Consider the following 13,568-nt stretch of genomic DNA (forward strand, 5'->3'; position numbering starts at 1 on the left):
ATACTGTGAGTATGCACATCCATAGTGCTTTACTGAAACATTTATTTCTTCATTGTGTTGGTCAAAGCTGCCTCAAAGTACAACTTTGCATTAGTTCAGCCTAGCACGGCACTTGAAGCACAAAAGTCTACATAGAGAAGGATCCCGAGTGCTAATATTATATTAGTTTCCACATATCTTCAAACGGTCTAGCACTTCAAGATTCATCATTTTTCTCTGATTTGGCTCCTAATTAGATTCTGGCTTTGGATCACCCTTCTGAGCCAAGTTAACTACTTTGCTGGTCAGCAGGAGGAGGAAAGGTTGACTCACATAATAAGGCTAAATCAGTGATTAGGCATGTTCTTGATAGATGAAAAGGTGGGGACAGAATATGCATGTGCTAGTTACTTCTCCTACCGTACCTTGCATGGGAAGACTCAACCCCACAGAAACTAAGGAGGGTAGACACACATCTGCAGCCACTCAGAGGAAGGACTCCCCTTTGAAGTTTTGGAGGGGATGGGACTACGCAGCTCTGCATTTAGGGGCACGATTTAGGATTCAGAGCAGGACTTTCAACAAACTATTTGAAGTCTCCATTTTGGAAAGTCCCAAAAGGTTATGCAGGAGGGTTGGGGCAGGGCTGGAGTTGATTGGGCAAAGATGCCTACACAGTGGAATTTTCCACCCTGCACTTAAAAACCCCTGCTTAATAGATAGAACCTCTGGGCCTAGAGAAAACTACACTGAAGGTATGCCTAGCCAGAAGAGAGAAGCTAATCCTGCTGAAAGGCACTCAATGACTCCTGACTTCTACTACACAGATGGACTCGAGGACCTTTGTCTTCCAAACTAAATGCACACCAGGGCCAGACTGGAATCTCCTTTTTTCCCAGAAGAGTCCCCAGTTTTGCCAAAAATGTCTACCCAATTGGAGTACTTTCATCTGGTTAATTAGAAGTGCTACCTCGTTGGGTAAATATCTTATGCATATTCTACACTACAGCTTAACAAAAGGCCCACAAGCGTGTTTACAGCCAATTTTGGGTCGAGGAATAATCCCTTTGCCGAAATTACATGTGCACAAGTTCATTGGAAACATTACTCTGTGGTCCTTAACCCAGCTGTACTGTAGAATATGCACAAAACATTTACCTCTTGTGAGGTCCTGCCATCTTGTGATAGATAATGCTACATTCTTAAATGTAGCCTTGTATATGTGTGCGAGTCTCTCTCTCTCTCTATATATATATATATACATAACATTATCTATGGCAGGATGGCAGGACGTCCACCCTGAACCCCTGCCCTTCTCACCACCCTGTCTCACCACAGCTGGAAGCATTCAGTCGACCTCCTCTGCCTCACAGAAACAGATAAATGACTCAATGTGTCTCGGTCTTCAGAGGCCCATGTGAAAGAAGAGCATACCTTTTGATTCTGCTTTACTGAATTACCTGACCTTTTCTCCAAAATTCGGAACATGTATTTAAAATGACGAAAAGTGTCGGGAGACGGAGACAGTCCACCGAAAACTGGTACTATCCTGGGAAATCCAAGACGTCTGGTCACCGTAAATTAAAGGTATCACTGCTCCAGTTTTGAAGAGTGACCCTATGCAACGTGGTCTGTATATTGCAATGTTAGCTTTTTTTGTAGTGACTAAGCCTCTAAGTGCTATAATACTGTTTGGGGACAGGAACCTGGCCCAGAGAGTTGTAGAGACTTCACTGTGTATTTTAGTTTATCTTTAGTATAATTGTCTTCTGTGCATTAAAGTACTGACTGGACATTGATCTTATTAGCTGGTATTACGGAGTAAACTGTATTCTGGATGTCTAACCCACCTCTCTTCCTTGGTCAGGCCTTTGACTGCTCTGTCCTGCTACCCTGAAAGACTTTAGTATCCTTCAATCACACTTTACTTCAGTTAAACTAATCCCATACTTTATTGTAAAATGCGGATTTCTGTGCTTACAGAACTCCACCTCCTAAATACAACTAGGATTTGAAAAGCATATTTTTGAATGCAACAGGCTCAATATTAGTTCGATACCAACAAACAACAGAGAGGAGGAGATGTCCTCCATCATGCCTCGCTGCATTTCCAGCTTCTTTCTCAGTGTACCGATGAATCATAATGATGCACCAAGGGCCCACGTACATTGGCAAATGAGTCATAAAAACATTCCCTTGAGCCCCATATGTGTCATCGTGTTCCATAAAATTCCCAGCTGAAATGATAAAAAGCCTTCTCGCTATCTAGTAAAATAGTGCCGAGGGACTGAGTAGATGCTGCATAATTTATAGTAACATCAGATACTGTGTATTAGTCCAAAATTGAATGACCTGAAATAACCTTATTGGTTGTAATGGAAAAAACCGTCCGAAAAAGCTTGCATAATTGAGTTAAAGAGCCTATTTAGTTATTTATTTGTTCCATCCAATCTCAAATTCTAAAATTTTAGAATTTTAAAGAAATACTTTTGTTATGTGAACCATATGCTCCTATATAACTTTTGGAGAGAAAACTTGAATTTGCGTATTGTGGTGAATGTATTTAGTAGCTTGCAAATAAGTGGAAGTGTGCTGCAAATAACTGTGTGTAACTGAGTGGTTAACAGTCATTCTATATTGTGGCTTTAGCACTGGAATCACTATCATAGATGTGTTGGGTTTTGTGCCATGTGTGTTTTGTGGCGTGTGTGTGTGAGTGTGTGTGTGTCTGTATGTTTGTTGCTTTTTTGTCGGAAATATGCTATGTGTGCAGGAGTGGAAGTTATGTCTCTGCTTATATTTCTATACTATATTTTATATGGATATGCTCGGTAAATGCTATGGACTTTATGAGTTGGGCACTGATACAGTGGCCTTGATGTCTCTATTGGTCATTGTTCCATGAGCCAGTATCGTATGGGCTTGTTTACTGCCTGCAAATATATATGTCCCTTGGCTTTGTGGTCGGAATGTTTTGCCGAACGCCAGATGATATGAGTGTTTGTGTGTGTGTCTTGTTTGTGTGTTGTGTGCATGAATGTGTGTGTGTGAGTGGGAGAAAGGCTGAGAGAGAAGGAAGGGAAAAGAAGGGAAAGAGCGAGCAAGACAGAGAGAGCGAGAGAGAGTTTAAATCAGATGGAACAACTGTGCCCTAGAATGTTGATGTTGTGTGTGGCTCTTCTCGAGATGTGGTATTTGCAGTGCTTGGGTTGTCAATTCAGAAGGCCTAATTTTCAGTTGTGTCCCTTCATATGATCCATGGGTGCACACTATGCATGTGGTTTGCCTGTGGTTTGGTATAATTTGAGCGCCTGAGATGTATATTTGGATAGTCTCCATTCAGCGTATCAGTTCTGGCTTGTACTTCATATCCCAGTGCCTACGGATATGGGTGGTTAAAGAACTACAGGTTGTAAGAAGACACCTTTGATGCTGGTGTGGTTATGATCTGTGGCCATGCATTTTTAAAAAACACACACTATACAGAGACAAAGGGACAAATATAATGGAATGCAGGCTGTAAGTGGTAATGAAGAGCAACAATTTGTAGGTGGTTGTCCTTGATACTGGTGATTGGGATGGAGGTGACGGGTATTCACATATGAGCTGGTATCAATCACAGGTGAACATTTGTATGTACACGGGATGGAGGAGCAGGCTCTTCTGCTCAAGGAATGTGTTTACTAGAAGGATACAAACTATGACCAAAATGTTACAAATATGTTAGGTCTTACAACTATGTTAGGTCTGGGAACTCAGACAGGAAAAATAACAGAAATCACCATCAAGTACAGAGAAGCGGGCCAATGCTAGATGCATAGTTTAAACAAAAACACTTAGGGCATCATTAGGATGCCGCCCGCCATCCTGACGTAGGAAGGGACCGCCTGTCATAAGTGCAGCAGTCCCGTGGGGGTCATTAGGATGCGCCCGCCACACTGGCGGGCGCATCCTGCATTCTTGACATTGCGTTGGGCGGTACTTTCAGGACCGCCCGCCTCAATGCCAAAAAGGCAAGTTGTGCATTTCCATGCACAACGTGGCAGGCACTGCGCGGTGCCTGCTATGTTGTGCATGAAACTGCAGGGGGGTACCATAGGTACCCCCCATGTGCATCCCCCTCCCGCACAAACAAAAACCATGGATTTAGGCCCAGATCTCTGTACTGCGGTGAATGTATGACATTGTTCTGCATTTTGTCCATCAACTGTTGTTTTTGCATTTGTCACCCCAAGTGGGATGGGTATGCTCAGACGTTCAGGAAAGACATGGCTTGGCAGTTAGGGCTGGACTGTTCCCATGAGGCACAGGGTCAAGGCTGATTTGCATATGGCCATGTCTGAACTGGGTTGGTGTGGAGTGCAAAAAACGATGGATTTAGGCCCAGATCTCTGTACTGGGGTGAATGTATGACATTGTTCTGCATTCTGTCCATCAACTGTTGTGTTTGCAAGACTGTAATATCAGCGTGCCTCACAGAGTCACACTTTTTCCTACCAGTTAGAGAGACTGTCTTAATGTGAGGTTTTGGGGTGAAGGAAGTAGCATTTTAAATTCACACAGGGAACCTACCAATTTGGAGGGCAGTAGATGAACATTTGTGCATGGCAATGTTGACATCTTCCCTAACTTATTTGCCATATTTTGATATATTTTCCGCTAGTTTGCTTTTTTTAAAGGTTAAGAGAGTAGACCTTAATATAAATCATACAAACCTGTACTATAAACGTTAGCACATTTCTAAAACTTTGATATTGGCTGGGAAAATAAACAAATTACTTTTAAACACTTTACAAAATAATGCCATTTTTAAAGTTAAAAATTATCAATCAATTAAAACTTTAAAAATCTCCTTATTAACCATTTTGTACCTTGAAAACAAAAACGGATGGTATTGGCTTTCAAAAGGTAATAGTTTTGGATAACACATTTGACTTGACATCTTCTTTAAACCTTACAAATTTAGCAGTCATTCTCAATTTTGGGCTTATTTACATGTAAATTACACCCTTGTTTGGTATAAACTACACCTATTTGTATTATTTGTAAAACGTCGAAGTCATGCAGGTGTTTTTTGACAAAGCCGTCTGTCCTGCCTCACCAAACATAGGGACTGGTTTAGAGTTTGGTGGACCATGTTACTCCATTACAACCGGATATCCCGTCCACCATATTACAAGTCCATTATATCCCATGGCTCTTGTAATACGTCGAACGGGTTAATCTTCACATTTGTGATCCAGTAACCTGTCTGCCAAACTCTAAATCAGACTAATGGTTGCTACTGGTAAGGATACCAATCATCAACAGCCATACACACATCCTCTGTCATGAAGAATGCAAAGTACAGTTTTGGATAGGGATTTAGGAAGTAATCTAGGGATTGGGGAAGCAGGGAAGTTATGGTTCTCAAATTGACAATCCTGCAGTTTCCCCGCTCATTTAGTGGCTATGTTGTCAGGGGTACGACCTGTGAAAACCCATCAAAGAGCACTCCACTATGTTATGGCAGCCAGCTCAGCAATGGTTTTTCTTGCATGACCACTTTCGGAAATAATTCTATGCCAACACTGTAGGAAGCTCTCGTTAAGGAGAAAAATAGGAGCTATTGTCTATGCCAAGTGCTTTCATTCTAATCTTTCTATTTTTTTCAGCTGTGCTCTGAATCACTGCTTCTTATTAAAGTAACACTCTATTGTAAGCTGAAATCTGATCTCCTTAGACAGTTCTTGCCTAAACAAGGCAGGGACACTGGCAGGAGGCAAGGCCAGCTCAAGGGTGGTGCGACTGGTGTAGCTACACCTGGTAGACCTCAGGGGACTCTGAGTTTAGAAATAATTTACGGGTTCAAAAGCACCCGCTGTAGAGTTCCTTGTGAATCAGACAGTTTTCAGGCAACAATAAAAATGTCAAGATAACTCTGGTGGTTAATGTTTCTGCTGGAGAGAATTGGAGTTTTGTCTAGTGGCAGTTCTGACTCATCCTAAAGTAGCGTATAACGTTAAGATGCCTGCTGCCAAGAATGTGTACCATGCAGATCACAGAACTGTGTTTTTCGGATAGCTCAGTGGATTACTGCTTTTGTCACAAAGATCCTTTAGTAACTTGCAGTTCATAAGTCACAATCCTAATATAGCACAGTGACCTATAAACTGTCATCATAGAGCTGCATGAAAACTGATAGGCATTAGGTTGGAACCTTATGATTTTCCCCAGTCTTTTATTAGACTAATGTTGCTAAAAAGCGTTAGTTTGAGTAGAAATACATTCTTATTAGTAGAGCCAACTCCAACCACTGTGGCACATTTTTAATCCTGAATTTGTGCTTCTCAACACAAAGGATGACATGTGACTCCCTCACCTTGTAATCCTCATTGTCTCATGTAATAGACTGATTTACACATTAATGATCCACAGTCTTTGTATAATGTGTGTTTGATGTAAAGTGCTCTGACATCCTACACAAATGAAATGCATGTGAGAGAGAGGGGCTATGGAGAGATGATGGGCACTGTTGGAGGGTGGTAGTGAGGGAAGCCATGTAGGAGGGCATTGGGGAGGTGCCAAAAAAGATTGCCGCTCAGGGCGTCAACATCGCTAAAACAAGCCTTGGAAGAAGAGCTCTCCATGGTGATGGACAGACTCTTGTGGAGCTGAGGCACTGAAACTCCACACGCCTTCCTTCAGAGTTGTGTTTGAGTGGCTGAGCTCCATTTCTCCCACGGCTTTTGCAGAATAAGCATATGATAGGAAAGGAACAGGAGTTAAACAGCCCATATATTATACCTGGGAAAAGCAGCCCATAATGATATTGCAGTGCTAGACAGCGCTTTGTGAACAGAGGAAACAGTCTGAAAGCCACGTTAATTTAAGTACATACAGTAGGGGGTAGTAATGAAAATTTTCTATCTGTGTTAAAAAAAAACAAGGTATTATAGGGTCATATGTTTAGTTTTTTTTTTATCTGTACCTCTGTTGCCATACATTAGGTTTGAAGACAAAGGCCATATATAAATATATATATTAGGTTTACCTGAACGTATCTTTGGCAGTAGCTGATTTGCTGTTGTGGACATAGCAAACAGTCTGAGCAGCCACGTCCATCTGACTGAAGCTGGTGATAGCAACTCCTGGATAGCTGACATACTCCAGCTGTCCATACTGAGGTGGGGAAGTGACCTCGAACAGCAGCTCTTCCGGTTTATCCGTTCCATCAACAGCCAACAGTACATCAGTCGTCAATAAGACTCTGTCACCCTTTGACACATTAAGGGGTCGTGCAAAGATCGCAATATCCCCTGCAAGACACACAAGGGCATGTCAACAAAAGAAGTGCATTTTATTTACCCAGCTTAAGAAATGTTTGGGTGTTGTTTAGTACTACCACATATTTCAAATGTCATGATTATCAAAGTTAATTCGGTTTTGCGTCTTTAGTGTTGCTTTATCTACAGCATATCATGTATTTTTGTCGAGCATTAGTTTACTGGGGAGAGGGATGATGTCTCTTGGCACTACTGACAGATACAGGATATAAATCATTACCCAAGCCAGTGCTAGTCAATTTATCGACCTCAGGAGGATTTCACGACTCAAACCTGTGAAAATAGGGTCCAGTGCAGGTCCCTGCGATGGATGCTTTAGACTACAGAGATAACAGATGTTTCTCCTTCTAAGTAAGTTTGCTTGCAATCTGGTACAACACTTAAAGGGAGCCAGGTATCCATTTTAATGTGTTCCCATGCCAACTCATACTTCCATAAAGTTAGGGTAGAGTTCTTCAAACATTTTCATGCCCCCCCCCCCCCCCCCCCCCCAGTAGAAAGGGGGGGAAAAATCATCAGCCCTCTCTCAGAATTTTTCATAATTATTCTATTACATTGTATCTATTGACAGTTTCCACAGTGTGTGGCTAGGGGATCTTTGCGGAATATTTGGAGTCCTTTCCCTTTTGACACATACTCCCAGCTAGGATATAAATGGCAAATCATGTTAGTGATGGCCCATTACAGAGCATAATGCTTCTTATGGCCAGAACCTGGAGCCCCCCATGGATTCACCTGAGACCCCCCTAGGTGGGCCCACTCCCCAGTTTGAAAACCCTTGAGTTAGGGGTTAGCTACTGGAACAAACTGCTCAGGCCGCCAACACACTATACATTATACACCTCAAGCACCCACATAAATCACTCTGGACTTAACACTTGCCATAATTTACTGTGAGTGTAATGTTTGCCATGTAATCAGCATCCGTAACTTCAGCTCTTCACAGCATGGCTGAAGTGATCACTTCTATGGTAAAACAAATAAATACTCCTGTTGATGTTCTTTTAAAATCTGCACCTGAATTTAGCAAGCAAAGTGCAAAGAATACTAGTTATATCTTAGGTTAATGTATTATACTTGACAGAAAAATGTGAAATTCCATGAAAGGTTCTTTCTTTGATAAACTGCAGAGTAGTTCTCCACAAAGGCTGCTCCTGTCCATGTACTTCAGTGAATTATTTTATAAATGATACCATGTTTCAAAAAGGTAATTGTTAATAGATATATATTTTTAAAAATAAAAGTAAAATGTTACAATGCTGCATTGGTGTGCAGTGGGATGGAACACCCAAGAACACATCCTAACCCAATGGCGGAAAGAATCAATCTGAGGTGGACTCTCAGTCCCAGTGAATTGTTAGTTTCAGGGGGTTTCAATTTCAAAGTCACCCCCAAAACCAAAACTCCTTTTTGGAAGAAAACCAACTTGGAATGTTTTAAGTCCAATGCTCGATGGCAAGTGTGTGAAAAGCATGTGATCTACAGCTATAAGTGCTGCAAACAGTACTTTACAAGAGCTCTACAGATGTCAGCGCTCTAACATTAGGTTGCAGACCACAACATAACTTAGCACAACAAGCACTTTTACACACTTGAGCATGGCCATTGGATTGAATGCATGATAGAATTTTCCACAAAGAGTTTCTGCCACTGGGGTTAATTTATGTACTGAACACATAGCACAGAAGGTACAGATGTGGTGTTCATGTTGTGGATATTGGAAGGAGAACCTTTGGTACGTTGACGGATTAGCACAAGAGTTTGGATTGCATTATGTGGTGAAATAAGCTGCTTGAAGACTTTTGTTGGGTGGGAAGAGGTGGCATTAAGAGAGGGAAATTAGTTAAGGCAAAAACAGGAAGAATAAAAAAGTCAATGGACAGCAAAAGACAGCTACACATTTTGGAACCATGAAGGCCCATGGCATTTTGTAAACATCATTTATTTATAAGATTATTTGTATTGCTCTGGGATGTATGACGTTACAACGCATGCTTTTACAACGCATGCCTTTACAACGCCGTTTTTACAACGCATGCCTTTACAAAGCATAGTGCTTTGGGGCGCTGGATAGTGAATAGTTTAATTTACTATTCCAACTCCAGTCCCCGTGGATAGTAGGGAAGGTGTTGGATAGTACATTAAACCTATTCCCTATCCTAGAGCGCCCCCCAGCGCAATGCGTTGTAATGGTTTGGGTTGTAAAAGTTGCGTCGTAATGGTAGTGCGTTGTAAAAGTTTCGTTGTAAAGGTTGTTTACCAAAGAAATGTGTGTGATGCCTTAAAATCAAATGATTGGAATCATTCAATCTTCTTGATGTTAGGGGTGAAGCAGGTGAATACTTTAGCAAGTCTCTGTAGTGGATGCTACCAGTCAACACATCAAAGATTAACTTCCAAACCACTTTCACTGCATAGTTCCTTTTTTTATCATTTCATCATGGTTTTCTCAGACAGAATTCGCCTACCCTAGGCTTTACCCAACAAACAATCTCTTACAGATTCTCTCAACCCAGTCCCAACACATCTCAAAAATGAACCTATATATGAATGGCTCCAGAGACATGGTCTATAAGGAATATGCTACTTACCAGTATGCATCTGTTCTTGGCACAGAGGGCTGCAGAGTGGTACATTATGAATAGATCGCCATCTGGTGTTGGGCTCGGATGATTGCACTTGTTTTTCTCTTGGAGAAGTCTTTTGTAGTCACAAGGCTGGTGACTCCTCCCTTGGGTGATAGTGCGCATGGGCATCGGCTCCATCCTTAGATTGTTTTGCCATAGTAGGGTTAGAAGGAGTAGTATGATAGAATACAGAAAGAGATGCCCATGTAAGTGTATCTAAATAAGATAATGTTGGAACAGACACAGGTTTCCGGGGAAGCAGGGAGGGCATGTACCACTCTGCAGCCCTCTATGTTATGTTATGTTATGTTATCCGAATTTATTGAGCGCACAGATGCCTCAGCAAAGGGGCGTCCTGGCGCTAACAGAACAGAAAACCGAATAAAGCAATACCAGAATGAACAAACACAACAAAATTAGAGATCCAGAGGAAAGAGGAAGGTTTTTACAGCTCTCCTAAAACCCAAAAGGTTGTCAATCACACGAATATGAACAGGGAGGGAGTTCCACAACCTGGCAGCAAGCACACGAAAGGAGCGGCCGCCGGATCTGGACCTCTTAAAGCGTGGAACAATAGCCAGATGCAGGTTAGAGGACCTCAAAGAGCGAGTGGGGATGTACGGCGAGATGAGATTCTCCAAGATCTGGGGAGAAGAAAGTTTAAGGATTTTAAACGAAAGACAAAGGCACTTAAATGTAATACGCTGAGCCACAGGGAGCCAGTGGAGCTTTTGAATGGTTGTTTTGGCAGAGCAGAATCTGGGTAGGCCTACCAGAGCCCTGGCGGCGGCGTTTTGAACGCGTTGGAGTCTTAATATTTCAGCCTGATTAGCTCCAAGTAAAAGAGAACTGGCGTAGTCCAACCTGGACAGAATCGTGGCTTGTACAATGAGCTGTCTAGTGGGAGCGTCAAAAAACCTAAAAGTAGGTCTGAGTTTACGAAGAGTGCCAAAACAAGTGGCGGCTACTTTTTTAGTGTGGGTGACAAAATTCAGTTGGGAATCGAGCCAGACCCCTAAATTATTAACCTCGATGACAGGAGTAGGGGTCGGACCGAGTTCAGATGGCCACCATTTATCATCCCAGAGATGACTCTGCTTACCGACAATGAGCACCTCGGTTTTTTTGGCGTTCAGTTGAAGGTAATTGTCTGTCATCCATCGGGCCACTGAGAGAAATCCCTCACGGAACTTGGCAGCCTCAAGATCAGAAGCCCCACTTATTGCAACCGCCAGCTGCGTATCGTCCGCGTAGGATACCATGGTGAGGTTCCAACGCTTAGCGACAGCAGCCAGCGGCTGCACATAGAGGTTGAATAAAGTGGGGCTGAGGGCCAAGCCCTGCGGGACTCCCTGGTCAATGGGGTAAGGTCTAGATTCATAAGGTGGAGTGGTAACCTTGAAGGTGCGACCAGATAGAAAAGATCAAAACTATTCAAGGGCCACATTGTCGACACCTGCCTCAACCAAACGCTGTAATAAAACAGCGTGGGAGACCGTGTCGAACTCGGCACTGAGGTCAAGAAGCACCAGTGCCGCAGTGTGACCAGAATCTACCAGAGTCCGAAGACGTTCGACCATAGAGAGCAGCGCAGTCTCGGTACTATGCGTTCTGCGAAGGGTCTAATAAATTCGCAGAGTCAAGATGATTGGATAGGATGGTATTAGCGTGTGCCTCAGTCAGTTTGGCAGCCCAAGGAAGGAGGGAAATGGGGCGGTAGTTCTCCAATTTCAAAGGATCAAGGGCAGGTTTTTTTAGGATGGGAATAACCTGCGCCTGTTTCCAGATAGCCGGGACCATACCTGAAGATAATGATAGGTTGACGAGATCTCACAGCGGAGGGAGACAGAGGGAAGCAGATTCTCTGAATTGAGTAGGTCGTAGGGGATCCAGAGGAGAGCCTGTTTTAACTTTAACTGCAATTTTGTTGAATTCCTCCATCGAAAGTTCTGGAAGATAAGACAGGGACGTAGTAGTTTTAGAAACAAATTCCTGATTTTCGGATGATATAGTAGTGCCAGCAAAAGAGCAATAAATGTCCTTCACCTTTTTTTACAAAAAAAGCAGCTAAATCCTCGCAATGGGAAGGAGAACAGATCTCAGCGGCTGGGGCTCTACTAGCTGTAAGATCCTTGAGCACCTTAAATATAAGTTTAGTCGGGTTGGTGCTGGTGCTGAATTCAAGGGAAAAGTAGGCAGCGTGGGCCTTACAGATCGCTTTGTGATAAATCTTGATCCTAGCAAGATATAACATTTTCTTTTCAGGCTGATAAGACGTGCGCCAAGCTCTTTCAGCTTGTTTGCAAGATTTTTTTAAGAGCCGAAGTGAATCATCATACCAGGGGCTAGATTTGGTGCGCCGATGTTTACTCTCAGAGATAGGGATTAGCATATCTAGAGCTTTAGTAAGCCAGTTGCAAAGGAGAGCATAACCAGATTCCACATCTGTAAAGGAACCCAAAGGGTAAAGTTCAAGAAGCTGATGAAAATCAGCCAGTTATAACTTTTTCCAGGGACGTCTAAGAATAACAGGAGTAGGGGCTCCAAGGGGAGGAGAGTTGAGCGCGAGGTGTATCTCAATTAGGTGGTGGTCAGTCCAGGCCATAGGCTTAGGGGGCAATACAGTAACCGAGGTTAGGTTAGTAAAGAAAGGGTCCAGGATATGACCACCCACATGGGTGTGATGTTTAACTTGCTGGAATAACTGAAGAGCCTCCAAGTCGGCAAGAGTAGTGCTAACCGCAGGGGAGGAGAGAGAATCAAAATGGAGATTTAAATCACCCACCACACTAAAGTTGGCGGCTTTTAAGGCCAGTACGCCGACTGTATCAGGAAGGGCGGCCCTGAAAACAGCATCCGGACCGGGCGGCCGGTAAATAAGTAAGCCGGAAAAAGTAAAGTGGTGGTTAACGGTGACAGAAAAATGGGCAGATTCACAGCTGGCTATATCCATCGCCTTCCAAGTACATGGGTAGCAAGTTTTAACCGCAGCCGCAATGCCACCACCTCTCGAGTTACGATTAAGGGAGTAAATCGAATACTCAGAGGGGAGCGCCAGATTCACTGCGGCCAGAGCCTCCTCATGAAGCCATGTTTCTGACATAAAGAGCATGTCAGGAGTCTCCCCCACTAGAAGATTAAAAATGTCTAGATGGTGCTTGACCAAAGATCTAACATTGAGGTGACATACCTTAAGGTCAGAAAGGCCCTGCGATATCACCTGGGATGACGGCGTAATAATAGGAGAATCTAAGGAAACCATCTCGTGGGCAAGAATAGGGGCCGGGGGTAAGAGATGGAAAGCACAATCAGGGCATTGGAAAGGACCATAGAGAGGATGTAGAGGAGCATGAGAGCAAAACACGGTACTGTACCGAAAATGAAGTAAATCGGCTCTGGAATACATTCTTACCAGAAAAATAAAGAGTAGAAGTCACAGGGATAGGCTATAGAGCCCTGCCCTAGCGCCTCCTTAGCGTGGACGAGCGCAGACGAGCAGGACTCTAGCACGACTCAGGCGCAGTGAGCGCCCGCTCTATGCCAAGAACAGATGCATACTGGTAAGTAGCATATTCCTTTCGAGGCATATGGGCTGCAGATGGTACATTATGAATAGAATACATAGCAGTTACCTCCC

The 13,568-nt window shown here is 43.1% G+C and overlaps 1 protein-coding gene across 1 annotated transcript in view; it reads right to left on the minus strand.

Annotated features, from left to right (window-relative positions):
• Positions 1–13,568, minus strand: part of FREM1 (FRAS1 related extracellular matrix 1) — a 564,068-nt gene that overhangs the window by 225,168 nt on the left and 325,332 nt on the right. Inside the window, exon 23 of the mRNA XM_086961404.1 lies at positions 7,013–7,277. Coding sequence (XP_086817530.1) covers positions 7,013–7,277 — 265 coding nt within the window. The remainder of the gene's footprint in view (positions 1–7,012; positions 7,278–13,568) is intronic.

The sequence above is a fragment of the Lissotriton vulgaris genome, chromosome 3_1 (assembly GCF_964263255.1).
Source record: "Lissotriton vulgaris chromosome 3_1, aLisVul1.2, whole genome shotgun sequence".
Taxonomy (NCBI): Eukaryota; Metazoa; Chordata; class Amphibia; order Caudata; family Salamandridae; genus Lissotriton; species Lissotriton vulgaris.